Source organism: Saccostrea echinata, unplaced genomic scaffold (assembly GCF_033153115.1).
Source record: "Saccostrea echinata isolate AGI-Se365-2 ecotype Australia unplaced genomic scaffold, CSIRO_AGI_Sech_v1 ptg000054l, whole genome shotgun sequence".
NCBI classification, from domain to species: Eukaryota; Metazoa; Mollusca; class Bivalvia; order Ostreida; family Ostreidae; genus Saccostrea; species Saccostrea echinata.
In genome coordinates this window covers 19,309,322-19,331,289 of record NW_026889803.1, presented here as the reverse complement: position 1 = coordinate 19,331,289, position 21,968 = coordinate 19,309,322, and the positions used below count along the sequence as shown (strand labels likewise).

The window sequence follows — 21,968 nt, the reverse complement described above, 5'->3', positions numbered from 1 at the left end:
TCCCGTTACCAAGACGACTCGATTTGGACGACTAGTTAAACGACCGTTGAGATTCAGAGACTGACACTTTTAATTAGGATTTTAACTAGATTAGATGGGATTTTTATGCGATATTTGTGGAATTTTCTTTAATCATCAGTGTAATTTGAAAAGACATTTGAAAGAACAACACCAGTCTCAAGTGAAATCGCTAAAATGTAACTTTTGTCAGTAACTTTTTCTTAGATCGTCAAACTTGAAGCGACATTACAAGAAAGTGCATAAACTTAGTGAAATGAGTGTTAACGAAGAAATGGAGCGGACTCAAGGAAATAATGTTAACAGAGACTTCTATTCATCCTCAAAGAAGCCTGTTTATGTGCTAAGTGATCTCTACGAGGACATTTCATCAGACGAGGACGAGGTCATTCGTATGGACCAGACTCCCCAAAATTGTGACATTGGACAATCTGACTTCATGCAAGATTTGGAAATTATTTCGGTGAACACCAATGACTTTGAGGATCGGGCCGATGAACTTTTGGATTATTGCGACATTGATGACGAGCGGATGGTTGTGGCCGACAGCGATAAGGAAGAAGAAATCGAGGAGGACCAGAATTCAGATGGAGGTAGAAAAGTAGAATTCAGAGACACTGACAGTGATATCGCGAGTGAGGATTGCATTGACAATAACAATATCACAAAATCAACTGTGTGTCTCCTCTTAAATAAAACCACAAGGAACTACCCTGACGGCACCATAGAAGTTAGCCGGGACACACATGTGGTATATTTCGAGGATTTGACCCCGAGTGAGATAGACTACGAAAGTGTAGCTTCGGAAGTATTGTCCGAAATTCCGAAACATTTCGAGGAGGGTAACATTAGGTTCACCTCAGGAGACTTTAGTTACTTGTGAAAACATTGTACTGTAAATACTGTTAAAATTAATGTCTATATGAACATACAGAGTATAACCTATTTTGTTGATATTGATTTGTAATGTGTATTATTTTTTTGAACGGAGTCAAAAGTTAAGCGTGGGGGAGTTGTAGTGATTTAGGTTAATTAAAAAAAAAATGTTTAGTTTATTTAGTATTTAATTATGCTAACGGTCAATTATTGTTTTGTATAACTATTTTTAGATATAGCTACTCGATGCTCCTTGCGAGGATCGGTTAGTTTGTTACGCAATTCTCTTTGTTTCGAAGGTGATGCTCCTTATGAGCATCGGCCAGCGGGTATATATATGGGGGGGAAATTTTGGGTCAGTTAGTCACTGTGTCGTTGGGATTTATGTGTATATAGAACGTTCAAAAGATACTGGATTATTGTCTTTACATATTATTGTGATGTGTTTTACGGGCACCTGTCCCTGTAAATAAATTGTATGTAAAACTTACCAGATGGTTTTATTTCAAACATTGAGGAGATTTTAAAACAGAGGAAATATTTTCATTTTACTATTTACTATATGAGGGAATAAATAAAGCCGTTTACCGCTCGACGGCGCTACATATAGAACTGAAATTTCACAGAAACATATTTCGTAGAGAATAAATTCTTGGTTAAGTTTTTGATTTTATTTAATATCTCTTAAAATTACTGCTGTTTTGATACTGCTGATGGTGATGTACGGAGCACGGCAAAACTGTTTAAAAACAAACATGCGGTATCCAAAATATTATTCATTTATTTTCCATATTTCACGATATTATTCAACAATTTTCTCTAAAATTTCTTTTTATTGTTGTATTATTAAGTATATAGATTTCTGACGTAATATTTGAAGTACTAAGAGAAATATTGTTATTTTCCTCCGACGTGACCCCTACGAAATCAACTTCAAAAATGAAATCTCGTGATTTGACGGAGCAGTGCACTTTTATCAAATTATGAATCATGCTGGGAAAACGCCAACGGAGACCCGAAATAAGCCCAATGAAACATGTAGTAAACCAGGGGAATTTCCGACACATCTCTACAAAATATAAAAAAGAATTTTAGACTGTTAGACCTTAGTCAAAAGGTAATCCGGGAGGAATGGAAGAAGTTCATCGACAAAACACTGATCTGGACTATTAAGAATGTGATTGAGATCGACCGACGTCAAACTTTACTTCAGAAATATCTGCAGTTTTGGGGTTTAACACAAACTAGAACACACAATACTAGTTTTATAGTTTTTAAGCTGATCAGAAATGGTATATGGATGTTTATTTTGAGTGGATAAGGCAACCCAAACTATATAGTATCATATACTAAGGGAAAACATTGAGAAAATGAAAGCTCCCATTTTTTAAAAACGCCCGTGACGTTGAAGGTTTTTACTGCGCCGTGACTTCATGATATGTCCTGTTAAATCACCCAAAATTGATACTAATTTACAATATTTTGAAATGAAATTTTGATGACCATATATGAAAAGATTCTTTTATATTATTTGTGACTTTTTGCTTGATTATGTCGTCAAATATATTTTTTGTGCAACAAGTCCGCGTAAATTTTGAACGGCCCTCGTACAACGTTATATTATGTTTTCCTATATACATGTATGAGAATAAATGTTATGTGCATACTGGACATTTTCGGTTGGGTGAACTTCTACAGCTATCAGCGACTATGGATAACGAAGTGTGGAAACCATGTTGTGCAAAAATGTAATAACTAATTATAATACAAACAAATGATATAATCTAATCTTGCAAAATGGTTATTGGATACATTTGATACTGCATTACCATACCATATACCATAATGTATCATGTTATATTAGCGCAAAATACCAAACACCAAATCAGTAATACTACAAAATGATATATGTTCTGTATGTATGAACCACAGTATTTCTGTATCCTCCCCCCTTTAAAACGATACTACTTTCCTGAGTAAATTTTGGTAGTGTCCACCAAAAATGCTTGGTTGTTAGGGCTGCGCAATAATATCGATATTCTGGTATATTGCGATTCGTTGTCAAAAAATATCGATTTCCGATACGTTTTTTCGTAAACTGCTTGGGCTTTAAATTTCGTAAATAATATATGAAATCTAATATGTCAGGAACGTTTTTTCAATCGTGCAAAACAGTACCAAACGATAAAGTTGCTGTTGTATGGTTGCATTTTCTTCCAAACGTGTACTATGAAATCAACAAGAACTGTTTTGTAACACGCTCTGCTTATAGATGAAAGTTAATAAAATATGGAAAAAGAGCCTTTTAACCTATTTTAAAATATTGCAATACATTTCGCAATACAGTTAAAATTAACGCAATATATCACAATACGAAATTTCCAGCCTATAACCAAGACCCCAACCTGAAATACTTCTTAAGGGCCTAGAATTCTTGGACCATTTCAGATTTTATTAACCCAACTCAATAATTTTTTATCTTTGAAGAAGGCAAGATTGTATTATATGTACCTCATCTTGTATGATATGTAGTTCATGTTGTTAAGTAGTTTTGTCAAATGAATATCTGATTAAACGTATTCACTATAAATCGAAAAAAGCATATTTCAAGAATGAGGACTACTCTTGTGGATTGACTGTAGAAACTGGCATTTACCAGAAAATAAAGAAGCTATAGAATATTTTAATTTTTTTAAATGCCGAATGAAGTATTGGATATGAAATCATATTTTTGATTGAATTTTTTAGTAAATGTCCTGTACGTGCGTCTCTAAGAAAAATTACATCAAACCGCATTATTTTAGTTCTCCAACTTCACTCAAACTAACGCAGCTGTCTGTTCAGCAGCTAATAATATATATTGGTGTTTCGATTGACCATAGAAATTTAATTTATAATAATTTATCAAAAATGATGACAATCAGAAGACTTCATTTTTGACCTACTTAATCTTTCAGAAATTTTCATATTTTCGCCCTTAGGGGAATCTCAAGGCGCCCCCAGACCTCCTGTCTTATCAGCTCGCCTCACCCCACTTTATATCCTCTACCCACCCTTGATTGTATAAGATGCACATGTCAGAGCTTTGGTAACTTTACTCTTAAAATGTTTCAATTGTTAAAAAGCCCTTAGCGATATTTAACGACATCCCATTCCAGGTATAAAAAGCAGTTTAAAATACTTTGCATCATTTTTGGTGCATAATGCGCTCCATACCGAAGCTCCGTAGTCGCTTTTTTGTAAATGTTCACACAACCGAAAATGTCCTATAGTAACATGGGTAAATTTATGGGGAAACATTCAAGATACAACTTATTTATGTTGACATGCGACTTATTTACGTTAAAATGCAATATAATTATGTAGACATGCGATTTATGTCAACATGCAAGAGTTTTATGTAGTCATTCGACTTATTTGAAATGCGATATGATTATGTTTACATGCGACTTACTAATGTTAACAAGCAAGATAGCTTTGTTGATAATATGCAACTTATTATTTTTCATGTTCAAATATAAATAAGTCGTATATCAACATAATCTCGCAAAGGTACAAAAATATCTTGCAAGTTAACATAATTAACTTGCATGTTGACATAAATAAGTCGCACGTCAACATAAGTATGTTGCATGTGATTGTCGACTTAATTGACTCGCATTTCGACATTAATAAGTCGCATATCAACATAATTAACTCGCATCTCGACATAAATAAGTCGCATGTCTACATGCATATGTTGTATCTCGCATGCATGATGTCAGATACTGGCACTAATAAGTAAATTTACCCATATTAAAATCAGATTCTCTTAAAAAAGATTGGTAAATTGCATGTCAACATAATTATTTTGCATGTTAACATACTTTTCTCGCATGTTGACATAATTTATCTTGCATATAGGGGACAAAAATATGCCACCATAGGTTGTTTATAAAAATCTGACGAACAAGTGTGCAAGAGAAGACAAAAATTATGTAAAAGCTTTATGAAAGATTGACATTTTTTTCTTCTTTTTTTGAAATCCTAACCCCGGAGTCTAGGTATAGACCACGGATAGATGGTCAAAGTTTAAATCCGGATACATGTGTATCTATATGGAAATTCTTGAAAAAATCCAGCTTGGGAAAACAAAAACGATGACATTCTATAAAAACATTTTAATTGGATTTCAAAAATGGTAGTTGTAGAATGACTAATATAGAAACATTCCAGTCTCCTTCATTAACTTTGATTCAAAAGACATTTAATAACTAATTCAAGTGAAATAGATTTTTTTTAAAATTTCACGTACAATATTATATTACATGTACTAAACTTTCATCTTGGGCCTGAATATTCTAAATAAAGGGAAAAACACAATGTTTTTGTTTAAAAAAAATGTATTTTATATTTCTCCGAGTTCTTAGGAAATTAAAGCTTATCAAGTTTTATATCCTTCTAAATCTTATCAATTTTTATATCCTTTTTGAGCTAACGTCACGGTAGCTCAGTCGGTAGTGCGCTCGCTCCGTGATCGGAAGGTCGTGTGTTCCAATCACGGCCGCGACTGACCTAAGTCGATAAAAAATAGGTAGCAACTGTTCCTTTGCCAAGCGCTCGGCACTTTGAAGTGAAAGTTGCGGGTCCTTCGGATGAGACCTTAAAAACCAAGGCCCCGTGTCACGGTAGGCATTGGCATGATAAAGAACCCTCACTGCTCAATGGCCCTGAGTGCCAAGTAAAGATCTAAATTTGAAGCCGTTTACCGTGTATGGTGACGTCTCTATATGAGTGAAAAATTCTCGAACGGGACGTAAAATAACAAACAATCAATCAATCAGTCCTTCTTGAGCTTCTGTCGTAATAATAATAAAACTTTTTTTGGCTAGAAATTATATATGACAAAAGGGTTCCACACAGTACATGATTTATTTCATAGCTAATGTATTTTTTTTAGATATAAAAGTATAACAACTGATTTCTCAGATATGTCATTTAAATCACATATGAAAGTCCGAAATAGACATTTGTGTGTTCATGACCGAATTTCAAACAGTTTTCTTGTATATAATTCTCAAACCACATCAACCTGAATTTATCAAAAACTTTGCAAGTACAAAAAGGGATGAGTCCTGAATATTTATGATTGTTATACATGTACATGAAAATCGCAGCAGAGATTTACATATGTGAAAACTAGGGATGTCAAATCGGTCAATTTTTGGTAATCGGTTACTCGGACGTTTTTCCGATCGAGTACCCGGGTACTCGGTAAAAATGAAAATACAAGACAGTGTGTTAATTTTCTTGAGCCCGGTAAAGCTCTGTTAAATCCCAAAGCTGTTTTATCACGTTTATAAATGTATATAAACAACTGAGTCAAAGGGAAATGAATTTTTGGTACCAAATTTATTTATCAAATAAACTCAAAAGACACAATTAATACATAAAAAAAAAATAAAAATGGTTTACAGTTCTTGTTTAGGACCTATTTTATCAACGCAAAAGAACAATCTGTTAGGCAGTTTTGTGATATTAGACAAACAAAGGGAAGGAGAAAGACGTTGTTGGGATCGCTAATCTAATTATTTCATAATTTGGTTGTTTCCCACTAAACCTACTACGCAAACTGACTTTCAATTTTTTTAAAATCTTTAGTTATTTCTAAATATTTCTTCACTTTTGAAGTGGGTAGCGGTATTTCTATGCATGTCCGATTTCGCTACCATATATAAATTAAATAATTTAAAAACGATTTGGCCATAATAGACCATACTTAAACGATGTTTACTGAAAACAATCATTGAAGCCATCCCAAATTAAGGACCACAATAGGTGAAAACTGCTGTGTACCAGATGATTGGTCACTAATTACTGTATATACACAGCCACAGGCGATAACAGGTGTTTTACAGGTGTAGATGACGACACGCTAATTACCATATGAATATTTAAGGAATGTTTTGATAAGTTTTTGATAAAAATATGTACTTTGAAATAAGAAAAAAATATACTTCCGAGTAACCGAGTACCATTTTTAGTATTCGATACTCGGATTCGATCGAGTACCCGGTTAACCGGGTACTCGTTGACATCCCTAGTGAAAACAAATAGGCTAATGCTCTAAATTTACAAGTAGAAAAAAAGGGGGGAAGGGATCCTGGAAACACAAGAGATCAGGTGCGCATTTTACTACTTTGACGAGTAAGTAATAAAACCTACAAACCAATATTAATTTGATCAACTTAAGAACCACTCTTGTATGTAATGGATCCAACCCGGATTTGAACTCTCGGCACCTGCTGCCTAAGAAGGTGCTCAACTACTGAGTTACTCAGGGTTTGTGACGTTACATATTGTTGTCTTACATATATTGTCAATGGCGACCGTACGTACTAATCCTCACTGCACATACTCTCGTCCATCGAAACGAGCTTGCATAATGGAAGACAAAATTACAGTCATGCATCGGCACATACTTGGTATTGTCGTCGGCGACAATATGTACTGTGACCATTTGCACATTTCGTCGCCGATATATTTTGTTGAAGAATATTTACTAAAGTCTTGAAGATGGAGAGAGAGAGATAGAGAGAGAGAAAAGATAGAGAAAGTGTATGGCAGATAAATAAGTAAACAAGTTGTTTTCAAATATTCAGCATTACTCGCAATACTGTCGTAAGAAAAGATTTTGGTCAGAAAAGTGTGTACAGGATCGGTATACACCACTATGATATACCAAAATACCGTAATTCTTAATATATCTGATAAATCTGTCTATTTTTACTCGTTATATATATACTTGGAGATTGAATGTTAATTTTTTGGTTCAGTAGTAATGATTATCTGGAAAATATTCTTGCGTTATTCTTATGCATGTGCCGATATAAATGTAATTGAGGTTGACATTTGTAGCTCAGCTGAGCTGAAAGCTCAAGTGAGCTTTTCTGATCAGATTTTGTCTGTCGTCCGTCTGTAATCTTTTCGCATTTTCAGCTTCTTTTCAAAAATTACTGGACCAATTGAACACTCGGATAGAAATATATAGGAACATTCTTTAAAAAATCTTCTCAAGAACAGCAAAGCAATAAGTCATATTTATATGGGAGCATTGTCATGTTTTGCGAAATGAACCGATGGACGACGGTATGTACATTGAGGGTAGGTACACATTGTCCTCGGCGACAATATGAACATAACGACAATATGTACCGTCAACATCGCGTAACACACCAATTACATTCACAAAACAACAAAAAAAATCTTCATGCATCAATATAAGTGGGGCGACAATATCTGCAGTGAGGGTAGGCACATAATGTCACCAGTGGCAATATGTACATGTATAATTTTTCAGCCGGCGAAAATATGTACCGATGAACGACAATACGTGCAGTGAGGGTATAGGTACATATTGTCGTCTACGACAATATGTAAAAAACGACAATATGTACCGTCACAGGGTTCCCTGAAATGGAAGTCTCGGTGTTGCCTTGTCCACCTTGAAAAAGACCAACTCTCAACAGAAACGATTGAGAAAATCAGAACATCAAAAAATACAAGTTACTTAAATAGGTCTTCAGTTCTGGAGCTGTTACAACAGGCGAGGGAAGAGGTTTTGAGGAAAGAAGGTTCAAGAATAGACTTTCATGATCCGTCTAGTCTAGCTGACACTGATTATTACAATCTGACCGGACTTATCAGGGTACAATTTGACGACTTGATGTGCGGGGTGCATAACATACGGGCAACACAAACTAGGTCCATCTGCACATGCATTGCAATTCTCCTGATGAAGCTGAAATCGGGCTTGGACAATCAGATGCTACATGTAGCTACGCTGTTTAATATGACTAAATTCCAGGTATATTCAGTATTATATTATGTATAGTTCTGTATAGCTTATGTATGTATTTGACCTTCAGTATATTTAAAATGCAACTAACCACTCTTCTCTTAAGAAATATGAAAAATTCAATGGCATTTGTGCTTTGACTACCAAACTGCCAAAACATGTTCATTTAAATGATCTTTATTTTATATACAGATACGAAGAGCCGTGTATTCCGCTAGACAAGCATTGATGAATGACTTCGTTCCCCGAAATCTGGGATTTGCACACATCACAAGAAATGATATCATTGACAGTCACACAAGACCACTTGCCCAACAGATGTTCTCTACTGTAGGATCAACACCTGCCATATTAGTCCTAGATGGCACGTATATTTATATACAGAAGAGTGGGAATTATACATTCAGCAGGATATCATACAGTATGCACAAGCATCGCCCGCTCTTGAAACCCATGATGATTGTTTCGAATCGTTTCAGTCTTTGGACCCTATCTTGCAGATCCCAAAAATAATGATGCCTTAATTCGAAATCTTGGATAAGGGAAGATGATGTTTTTGTTGTCGACAGGGGTTTTAGAGACTCTGAGGACAGCTGACAGATTTGGGAATAAAGGCCGAAATGCCTGCTTTTCTTCAAAAAGGAAAGAGACAACTTACTATAGAGGAGGCAAACTGTTCTCGACTTTTGACGAAGGTAATGCTTCTAAACAATCGAAAAAGCATATACTTACACAAAATTATAAACATATTCTTGTAATTTATATATTATGTACTTTTGAGTTTATTTTTCACTTAAAGATTATTATAGGAAGTTATTAAGAAAATAATGATAACTAGAAACTCATTGCGAGCAATGAGAGGTCTTCCGTCCAATTCTGAAAAAAAAAACACACGAAAATTCAAGCTGAAAAAGAGATAAAGAAATTCGTGAATATTCAATATGGAAGCCACTACACAAGCGCAACTTTACCAGCCATCATCGATGTTAACTTTGTATCATTGCCTGAAGTAACGAGCGTCAGGGGTTAAAAGTTTTTTTTTATATAGTGCGGAATTATAGAATGAGAGCTAGTTAGCCAAATTTTGTGCAAGCAGATCCACATCGGAATTCGTTACTTGAGTTTAAACAATAACAAATAATCTTTTACTGATGAACTGATGATACTGTTTACTTCCTTTATTCTCTGTGTATCAACTTTTTATTCCATGCAATTCCTTGTACCTGTATTTCATACAAAGGTGTCCGTGTAATCTTTTTCTGCACTTCTGCATCATACCATTTTTCTACTATGAAAGAAGAGTCACGATACATTACGTGACGAGTAAATCTTCGCGCCTTTTCTTTGAAATGTATGCTCTATTGAACGGTCTCCGTTATCATATATATTATTGTATATACCGTACAAATTACTCATTTTATTGCATTTTGAGGTCAGAGTATTTATGTTTTCAAAGACAGATTATCCATTTCATAATCTGAAAGATCCATCAATTCCTTCATATTTCATCGATCCTTATGGTAGTTTCGTTCAACAAGACGCTCAGATGTCTCTGTAAACTCCAATCTGCCAATCGGCAATCCTCGACTGACTCCGCTACGCTCCATACAAACCTCGGAAGTGATTGGTGGAGAAATATCCATCAAATCGATTACATTTCCCCGCCGGAAACTGCCTTGTAACTCATTTCATATTTTACTCTACATAAAGTTCTTCAAACATTTTTTTCTCTTGTCTATTTCTTCCTTGGATATTGGGTTTGATCACAACATCATGTAAGTAGCCTTTGAAAGCAAAACATAGTGTTGGGCGTGTTTCAAAGTAACTCAGACTTCAAAAGTATAACATTTGGAGGAATTTCAAATAAGATCACATGACTGTATCAGCAACATGTTAGAAACCATTGACGTCCGAGGTTAGTGTGCAAGGAACGAGACACCCGAGGAGCTCCGAGTGCCAACATGCTCGTCGTAGACAGCCGCCATTTTGGACCCGCTTCAAATTTTAAAATGCGAATATCTAGAGTTTGGATTGATCAATTTTAAAACAAATTGCATGTTAAGCATTTACAAAAGAGTCTCTCTTAAATTTGAAAATTGAAAAACAAAAAAAAGTTTAAAAATGCCCTTTTTTAAATTCGCTTCCGGTAGCAACGGGAAGTGGTGACGACGCACAAATAGATAATTCTGCAAATCTAAAGGTCATGATCTATCTTCTCCAATAAGTCTCCAGTTCATATCTTTAGCCGTTCTTTAGAACATTCAGCGACAAAAGTCCATTTAAAAATCAGGAAATAGTCCATAACTTGGAACCAAAAGAGAATTTACCAAATTTTTTTTGTGATGAACAAAGTTCACTTAATGACTCATTTTTCCTGAAAGTTTCACTGAAAACCACTGAACAGTTTTCGAGAAAACGCCTGCACAAAATTTGGTCAAAAAAATAAGAAGAAGAAGAAGAAACAGTAGAATCACTATAAGGTCTTCCGTGAAGACGGAAGACCTTAATAAATAAAAATAAGCTTTTTCTACAGTTATTTGATTAGGATTTTGCTATTTATTACATATCAGGTGAGGTGGGTGGTGGAATCAGTTAATGGGAGGATTAAAACATGGAAATATCTCGGGAAGACTTTACCAAACACTCAGATCCCATATATCGGGAACTACCTACGAATTGTTTGCAGTATTTGTAACAAATACCGACCTCCTATTAATACAGGCACTTTTGAAGACGATCTTGCTATAGCTTCTAAGATGATTAGGTTGGCAAAGCAATCAAATGAACTTCAGTCGTTTGTGCAGGAAAATGGTTTGTGATTTCAGAAACCAATCATCATTACAATGTAGCAATAAAGTTTAATTCTTGAATACTATATATATATATATATATATATATATATATCTATATCTATATCTATATATATATATATATATATATATATATATATATATATATATATATCTATTAAAGTATATACCACGCTATAAAATATATAATAAAATATAAAATTGTGCATCCTTGTACATGGCTCTTGGAATTAAATTTTATCTAATGATCAGATATAATGTTTAGGGTCATATTTTTCTTGCTCCATTAAACTCTAATAAGCTACATGTATTCCAGGTCTGGAGAAACTAGTACATGCATTACATTTCCTAAACTCACGGAAGACGAAATCAGAGAGCTAACGATTGGCGTGTATCAGCTAAAAACAGCAAAATCTTACTCATCGGAGCATTTTACAGACAATGGATCATTTGAAGTTCTTGTCAGCAATGTGATTCCTAACATCATTAGTGCTGTGCTAGAATCCAAAGCCGCCATGTTAGGTCTAAAAAGTACACTCTTTGGGTAAAATATGACACTTCAATCCTCTCATGGTATTGTACTTGTAAAAATGGAGCCCGTGTATTAGGCATGTGTGGGCATATTGCCATGAATTTGGAGTTCGAGACTGGACAGAATTGGTAGAAGATGCAGCTAGAACTGTTGACTTTTCTGACAGTGAAGATGAGGTTCTAGTGGAGAATCAGGAGGAGTAGACTGTATATAATTGGTTTGAATCATTGCATGTTATTTGATTCATTTTACTGTTTAAAGACTGTTAAAGGGGCCTACGCACAGTTATATTATTTACAATTTTAATTTCTATCTTAATCTAAAAAATAACAGTTTTATGAATTGAACTTACTTGAATAGCAACAATGTCATTTGTCAAGAAAAATATGTTTAAAGTGTGTCCAAAGAAGTAGTATCACTATATTTAAAATTTTTGAAAACAAAATTGACTCGTTCTGAAATATTTTCTGGTATTTTAGTGAATTTGTGAATTGGTTACCATGGCAACCATGTCATTTATGAAAGAAAATGTTAAGAGTTTGTTGTAAGAAGTAGTATCGCTGTTTTAAAAATTTAGAATAAAATTTTGCCATCATAAACAGTACCAATAGATGTATGTATCACTGTTCATAGCAGATGAAAAAAAAATGAAATTTTGAAGAAAAGTGAAAAATGGTGAATAAAGGATCCCATTTTTGATGCCTTGTGGTGCTTGATAGAATGCAGCTGCAAATGAAATTTTATTATTTTATTATTTTACATATACATACATATAAATAGGCCAATTATTAGAGATTTTGCAGATTAGGCCGATTTTGACATATACCATACTTTCTTCTTTAATGTATAAACTTCTATCTAAAGTCTTTCTGAAAAGGAATACAATTGAATCTACACTACCTGAGGATACAATATAAAATAGTGGATCAAGTATTTAATGGGAATACATTAATACATAGGAATTATTTTCAATAACAAGACAGCCATTGTTAGTAATATGAATATTCGAGCATCTGCATGTTGTATAAATTCAAGATTCTTCAAACTGAAAGGCCCACTCCACTCTTTTCCCATCGACAGACACAGACTAGGACAGGGTGACACTAAGAGTGAAAGTTTTAATTATTAATGAATCATGATTTTATGATTAGTTGAATTAGTCAATGAGATGTAGTTCTTTTTTTATTTAACATTATTTTATGTACTAATCTAAAATTTATTAATAACGTCTGAAAAAGTTCACTTGGACTTTAGGAACATAAATAAATAAATAAATTTAAAATAATAAAATTGGGTGACAAGTTTAGAGTACAGTTTCAAAAATTTAGAGTTGTCTCTCCTGTTTTAGCAATGACTGATTCATTAAGTCATTCAACATACATAACATTATAACAGAAGCTTCTGAGTAATTTCAATTTGTCAATGTATTAAAAAAAATTTCCCTGAGATTTTTTTTTTAATTTCTGTGTTGTTTAGACAAGAAAAATGCAATTAAATTTATTGATTAGTTAAACAGTTTACACGAAAATTGTATATCAGGATTAAAATTGTATTAAATGCTAGATGTTTAATATTTACCTCTTTCTTCTCCTTGAAGGTATGAATTTCTTTAAATAGGAGAAGTAAGCGCGATGATTATGTTTACATCGTAGATTACATTTCGTTATACAACAAACTCAATACTAGAAAACAAACCCCATCATTATTTATTTAATAATCTGAGTGAGAAAAAAATCCAAGCAAACAAACAAAATATGAAAAGCTAAAAACAAAGTACCTGTAATTAATTGGACAAAATTTACTCACCCACTTACTCACACACTCTCTAGCGCGTGACTATATCCCCTCGAGAGGATAACAAATTCATATATTCTTCTGTGAAATCAATTTGGGAACATATTCATACACTTGTATCTTCATAATAATTTCTGTAGCATACATATTTAGTTACTTTAGCTTAAGGCGAACATAAATTTTTATAAATTATTAATTTTATTTTAACAATTTTTATCCAAATATAAGTAAAATCTTAAAAATACTAGGGTTGTCCTGTAAAATCGTGGACAAGTAGTCTAGAGCAAAAAATAATCAACACTGCTTTCCAAAATTTTCCCTACTCGTGAATTCACTTTTCATCAATATACATAGCAAATTTCAAAGAGTTATATACTCAAATAAATTTATGCTATGTATGTTCATGTATCTCCTCATGGCGCATGGCTGATAACGTCAAAATGTCTAAAGCAACGTCACGTTTTATATTTGCTTTAAAAAGTTGTATAAGCTCCACTTGAATTCCGGGAATTTTATTGACGCACACACTGGAGTTCCCCTTTATTCCTCCAAAACAGTCGAGGGACCAATTTCGCACACATTTGGGACCTTATGAAAACTTGTATTAGTAAGTTATGGAAGGTACTGTTTTGAACATATTTTATTGAGTACATCAAAAGGATTGGAAACAAGTTCTTTACAACTTACAAAAAGTTCCTGTCCTTATATATAACACTTTGTCATGTAAAGTAGAAGAAAAATAATACAATTAATTCAAGTGAAAAAGCAATTAAATAGCATATCAACTAGGGATCTACATGTTTCGTCAATAAATTTATGAACAGCAGCAAAAATACTATTATTTATCTGTAAAGGCAAGTTAACATCACCACATAATAATAGATTTATATCAATAGTAACCAGTTCAAGAGTGAACAAGCGATTAAAAAGAGTACTTGCATTAGAATAATTTTGCATGCAAAAAATAAATGGTACACATCTTCATTTTTTCCACATAAACATAAGGGACTATTTATAATGTTTCGTTTATAAAGATCATAATTTAGTACACAGTAATATCGTAACGAATGATATTGGTGTATGGCTTACCAAAAGAGAAGTACATTGTACGATGGTGGATTTTTAAATTTTTGTTATCAAGTTTTTTCGGGATGTTTTGATAGAGATGGCTTCTCTGACCTCTGTTTTTAGTAAATCCCATTGAGCACGAAAGAGTTTCTAAATAATTCTAATCTACACCTTGGAACAATATAATCTTGTTCATTACGGGTATTGTATAGGGATACGTGCTCACGCTTATTGGGGACAATATCATGCAAATACTCAGGTACTCTTCCCGTGTGAATTTTGAACATAGTTGTCATTTTTGCAATAGATCGCCTGGTTTTTAAAGTTTCCCTACCAGTTTCAGAATATAGTGCTTCTCTAGACACAAAAATAGAAAGTCCTGTTACAATTCTAGCGGCGGTTAATTGTACTTTTTCAAGCTTTTCAGAATCTTATTTAGAGCAGCCATCCCAAACAACTGAAGCATATTCAAGCATAGGTCTGATAAACGTAATATACAATCTTGATGAGTTTTTTCTACCCATTTTGAACTTCAATTTCTTTAAGAGGCCTAGTTTTTTTATAAGCACTGTTTACAACACCATCAATATATTCTGACCAACTAAGATTTTGTGACAATAGTAAACCCAAATGGCGATGGACTAGAACACACTCCAGTCTATCGCCTTTAAAAAATAGCTTAGGCATAACAGAAATGTTTTTCTTACTAAAAAACGACCTTTGTTTTGGATGGATTGAATTTAAGAAGCCACTTGTTCGACCATAGTTCCAAATTATGTAAATCATTATTCAATTTGTATTCCATATCTAATATATTGTATGATGATTGTTGAAGGGAATTATCATCTGCAAACACTCTACACATTGAAGTCATATTTTCAGCAACATCATTAATATAAATGAGAAATAATAGAGGTCCTAACACAGAACCCTGAGGTACACCTGCAAAAATATCTTGTTTTGATGATAACAGATCCTTATACATACCTTTTTGTGACCTTTGACAATAGATAACTGGAAAACCATTGGAGAAGATCACCAGATATACCATAAGTTTTTAATTTAAAAATGAGACCTTAAGCTTTGTGCCATACTCTATCAAAAGCATTTGAAAGATCACAAAAAACCATACAATATGATTTACCATCATCTATGTTTTCAACTATACTATGATACGTTTCTAGTAATTGATATACAGTTGAATGACCAGGTAGGAATCCTGCTTGGTATCGATAAAATAAATCATTAATATGAAAATAATTGTACACGTGTTTAAATATTATTCTCTCCATAATTTTACTAACACAGGATAATAACGATACAGGTCTGTAATTGGAAACCACAGAAGGGTCATCCTTTTTGAAAAGAGGAATAACATGTGCTAATTTCCAAAACGATGGAAAAACTTTTTCTGACAAAGACCTATTAAATAACATAGTAAGTGGTTTAACAACAGTAAAAAGAGTGGATTTTAACATTTTATGACTAATACAATCAGGACCAATAGCTTTGTTCACGGGAAGTATTGATATTATGTCTCATACTTCTTGTTCATCAATTTATGTTGCACAGTGTGTCATTACATATATAATACATTTGTGGCAGTGTTACATTAGAATCATCAATAGAAGAAATCGAAGAAAAATACGAATTTAATGCTTCAATCTTGTCTAAGTCGGAATAAGCTACTTGTCTTAAACCGTCATTAAATATTTGCATTGGTGGTATTTCGTTAGATAATTTAATATTAAATGAATCTTTCAATAACTTCCAATATAGCTTATTTTTATTTTTACTTGAGTCTTCCAAGTAGGTTTCTATATTATCATAATAATTTGAAATCGCGTGCTTTTTCATATTGTTAACTGAATTTCGGACTTTTCTATAAGCAGACTTATCAGAATCTTTTTTAGTTTTCTGTGCTTTGTTACGAAGACGGTTTCTAATTCTTATTGTTTTACCTAACATTGAATCAAACCATGGTTTGTCACGAGGGCGAACGGCTATAGTTTGTTCTGGTATGCATTCACGAACACAGGAAAGGAATTCCAATGTAAAATTTTCAGCTGCAAGGTCTATAGTTTTAGCTTCGTTGATGTTTTTGATCCAATCACAATTTTCGATAAGAGAGTTAATTTTTTGAAATCTGCATTTTTATAAGCCCACACTTTACGCTTGTACGAACGATTATAATTTAATATTTCCATTTCTATTTGTTTTCTCTGTGATAACTCTTTGAAAGTTAGGAGAGTTGATTTCTTGATCATTCCACCGGAATACAAATTTCGCCAAGCGAAAGGTCAGGAGCTAAGAAAGCCTAATATGCATTTAATTCTCGTGCAGCTGTCTTTGTGTTTGACGTCAGTGGGCGGGGAATATTGAAATTGACATGTTAGGCCTCGTGTAATTTAAATCTATTTTTATTTAAATCTACATTTTTAAAATCTAAATTTACAATTTTATTTCTCAATGAAATGGAAATATAAGGAATCACTGTCTAGTTAGTAGAGTATGCCAGGGACATCAACGATAGTTGGAAACGTGGGATAATTTATGCATAAGGGGCTTCGCCCGTTATGCAAATTATCCCACGTTTCCAACCATCGTTGATACCCTGGCATACTCTACTAACTAGACAGTGATTCCTTAATACTGGAAGAAAGCGGGATATAAGTTGTTCTATGGTCACTAACGGAAGCGTCAACTGTTAGTGTGCCCGATTCGCATACTTGAATGTCAACAGATGTAAGAATTAGGTCAAGGAGCGTGCTGGGCGTGTGTGAGATTCTAGTCGGTTCATGGATATTGTTAACAAGATTATGTGTTGAAATAGTTTCACGAATTATGTGTGTTTGTGGAGCATTAAGAAGATCAACATTAAAGTCACCTACTATTAGTATTTTATTCGAAAGTTCGCCTACTCTGTCAATGCACCATGTGAGTTTTGTCCAAAAACTACTATCCGAGTTTGGAGGACGGTATATGCAACATAAAAAGTATTTACAGGTATTGTTATCTATTTCAATTCAAATACTCTCAATGTCAGGGGGTTCAAATTCCTGATGTCTAAAAGCACGTATTTGATTAGACAAATAAATCATAACACCGCCCCCGAAACAGTTTTCTGTCTTTCGCAATATATTGCAAGCCGTCCAAATGCAAGTCTTCGTTAACAACTGTTTGGTCCAAATGAGTTTCGGTAAAACATAATATATCAAAGTCATGAACGAAAGAATTTAAATAGCCTAGTTTGTGTCTAATGCTACGGATATTAAGATGTAGTATGTCAAGGACACTTTCCATAAAAGGACCCGGATTGGCCTCAATATCCCCGCATACCAACAAAATAAAAGTAAAAAATTGTAAATAAAAATTAATAAACACAGATTTTTGAATAATGACTGACATGCCGCAAATGAGTTGTCTGAGCCTATTTCTGAATTTTTTCTGCAAGAATATCATTGTAATTTTGTAAACGAAAGATTGCATTCCGATACAGGACACAATAAAAGATAGAATCAAGTGAGGAAGAAATAAATCCGAATTGATATTTTTTAATCTATGCTTTTTTTTCCTTTTATAATGCACTGAACAAAAATCTGCCATATTGAAAACAATATGGCGCCTATGCAAACTAGCAAAACGTACACCATTTCTCTATATGTAAATTCAAACGTACACTTAAAAATCATTTATTCAAAGATTATAGGAGCGGAATCAACAGCTTGAATCACATTCTGACGAAAAAAGGTCGCTCTGGCACTTTTAAACAAATTGTTGGTAAGGAAAATACCTTAAATTACTGAAAAATTTAGAGTCTTAAACGTTTTTGCATATTATTCAAAAGTTATGGTCAAATCAAAACAAGCCTTACTTATTTGACTCCATAGATTCGTGACATTTTTTTTAGTCTTTTGATACTCGCATACCAATTAGGAAGCAATAATGTTGCACATTATTTGAAAAGTTGTAAACAAGGTTAAAAACATAAAATTTTATTTGAAATCGTCCTTAAAATCAACTCCCATCAGTACCTTCAGTATTTTGATTGTTTCTGGTTGTTGTTGGGCGCCCCTAATCGATGCGAATTTATAATGTCATCAGGCTGGAGAGGAATTCCAGTCTTGAAAGTGATATCTAGGATGAGGTCTGTTGTGTTTTCTCCTTGAGATTTAGGGATTCCAGTACTAGTGGTCTTCGCCCGTATTGTTCTAATTCGTCCAGCTGCAGAAGAAGATCATTGTTCATTGCTTCAAGGTTGGGGTTTCTGGCATGCAGAGGCTGGACTGCGTTAGCTACTTCCTTATTAACGAGATCAGCTATTTCATCTTGGATGGAGAGTTTCACAGCTGTAGCTATTCGTCTGATATCGTCCTCACCTATGACTACTTGATGGGTAATAGGTGCTTTCATCATGGTGGGGAGTGGAGGAAAATCAGATGGATTTTGCTCACTCACAGGAGTAGACGTAGCTATGTGTGAATTGTCAGACATACATGTATCTTCATCTCTCTGTTTTTGGGGTGTCCTAGTGATATCAGAAAACGACTTGGACAGATCGCTAAGATTTCTTTTGTTGTCACTTTTTCCAACCACATCAGCCAGTTCGGTTTTGTATTAGATCACCAAACATATTCACAATCATACAGTTAATGACTCAATGTAAATGAGAGTTCTTAAGACTGTTCAGTTATAATATATATGCACAGGTAAATATACAGCACAATATTGCCAGTAAAATAAAGGATTTTTTTAACATATTTACAAGTAACAGCTTTTTGGCCGACAACCACTACCAAGGGCCGCAACTCTCCATTAATCTCCATAAAGTTACTCTCACTTTCACTGAACTAGTAAGTAGGCAGTCGTTTTTGACGGTGCAATGATAGCGTCTTTCGTTATTGCAAACGGTTGATTGTATGTATGTTTTGATCTACCGGGGGACTCGATCAAAAAGCTTCCGCTTAAAAAAATGTCCATTCCACTTGTATTGTAATGTATTAGTGATATTTTTATATTTTGTCAGCTTTGATATTTTTATATTTTGTCATCCTTTGTTATCATTTAAAGTCTCTTAAGGCTCTTAAGCCGTAACGTCATCAAACATCGCCATTTGTCGTGTGTTGCGTTGAACACTTTCCCATTTCAAAGTCTCGGAAAACTGTCAAAAGTTATGCAAATTTCTAGAAATTATCAAAATGACGATATTATAGATAGTGAATTAAAAATATGAAAATTTTAACCCCCCACATTATCTTTTTATTACTTTTATTTCGAAATAATACTCGCATATTCCCTGATAAAACCCTAATTTTTTAGTCGTGCGCCGTACGACCATACCCTGTGCACATTCAAGTATAATAAAATCCTTATATGCCTATAATTTATTTAAAACATGATACATAAACACTTGCTGAAAATTTCAGCTCAGTGCGCGCATTATTTTGCGATAAAAACACGATGTCCACGATTTTACCGAACAACCCTCGTAAATATTTCTGATGATGAAATAATTTAACAGAACATATAAATTTACAGAGATCTTTTAGAAAACGCAATGCAGCTCAAAAGAATGAATTATAATTGCTGTAAGTGTAAGTTCAATTACATTTTATTACTCACAGTGTTAACGTTTAGGAATTTCATGTATATCAAAAAGATCGCTAAGTGCCGGTTAGAGAGTTTTTTAATTTTTCGTCTGACCTTTAGATCCATCCTATTTTGGTGAAGTTAATTGACCTACAGACAGGTGGCTAAGAGCGTGTACCATGTAAGGTTCATTGCACCGTAGGTCAACAGTTTGAAGATGAATTAAGACAGAATTTAATTCAGTCTTATCTCTTGCAATATGAAGACTGAAGATAAATTTCAGAAGTGGTACGTTAGGAATATTAAAGTATTAGTGAACCCATTACCTCAATGTAAATCTTCTTTAAAAGTTTTTTCGGCAGAGATATTTTGCATTGCAACACAAATACAACCTGATTCTCGATTTTATAATCAAAAATCTGAAATACAAGTGAACGTGCAATTGGAATAGTTAACAGAATTCAGCATGCAAAGTTTGCGCAAATTGGTGTTCATGTCCATGCCGCATAGGTAAATGTTAATTGAAGTTTTTAAATGTCCTTCAAAGGTTAAAATAAAATCAATTGCATTTTCATTACTACATGTATGTCTTTACCAAAAAAATGTGCTCTGACTCAATTGTTGTTGCCTTATGACTTTTACAACTTCTCCAGTGTTCTGGGGATTTATTTCAATGAAAAAGAAACTTAATATGAAAAATAAATACATCACTTATAAGATTAAATTATTCAAAATTCTTCTTTTTTTTTTCAAAAGTAAAGCTGTAAATTTATTGAGTATACATTTCTCTCCAATGGATACGATTAGCATTATTGTAAGTGTGGATAAATTAATTAGAGTGAAATATATTGTATAAATCAAAGCATGTTTTGTAATAGGCAATTGCAAGAATATTTTTCAATAATCGAGTTTGAACAACTTGGCATTCAATATTGCTAGTGGTGTTTATTTTCTTTATGATTTTTTTTCCTATTTAGGTGACGACAATAAAATTTTTCAGATTTTTTCTTTGAATTTTCTTAATGTTTGGATACAGCTGGGAGTTTGGATTATAATCATTTTGAAGTTTTATTTCTTCTATATTATGTCTGTTAAAATCATATTATGTCTTTGCTGACAGATGCTAATGTATAAAACTCTTCATTAATGTGTTTCAAAACTGAATAAGTTTTTAAGATTTAAATTTTACCTCACTCAAAGGCAAGGAAAATGTTTATATGATTTATCAAAAGAAAAAAAAAACAAGGCACAAAAAAAAAAACAAAAAAACAAAACATGTCAAAATCAAAGTAAAAGAAAATCCAACAGTAACAACAAAAACAGACCATTAAACTATTATGATTAGATTTTCCCAGCGCTCTAATTGCCTGAGATCCTAGAAATTGTACTAAGTTATGCACCTGCACATGACATTACAGGTAAGCAAAAGTTTATTTTTCTACAT

General features: G+C 33.3%; 1 protein-coding gene and 1 pseudogene across 1 annotated transcript; both read left to right on the top strand.

The window, feature by feature from the left end:
* The first annotated feature begins 274 nt into the window (after window positions 1-274).
* Window positions 275-901, top strand: LOC133204703 (uncharacterized). Its single transcript, XM_061340445.1, has one exon. The coding sequence runs from the start codon at window positions 275-277 to the stop codon at window positions 899-901; it is 627 nt and encodes a 208-aa protein (XP_061196429.1).
* A 10,586-nt stretch (window positions 902-11,487) lies between these two features.
* LOC133204702 (uncharacterized) lies at window positions 11,488-12,205 on the top strand (annotated as a pseudogene).
* The last annotated feature ends 9,763 nt before the right edge of the window (window positions 12,206-21,968 follow it).

Coding starts and splice junctions, on each gene's coding strand:
- LOC133204703 (XM_061340445.1), top strand. CDS start 275: ATGAGTGTTAACGAAGAAATGGAGCGGACTCAAGGAAATAATGTTAAC.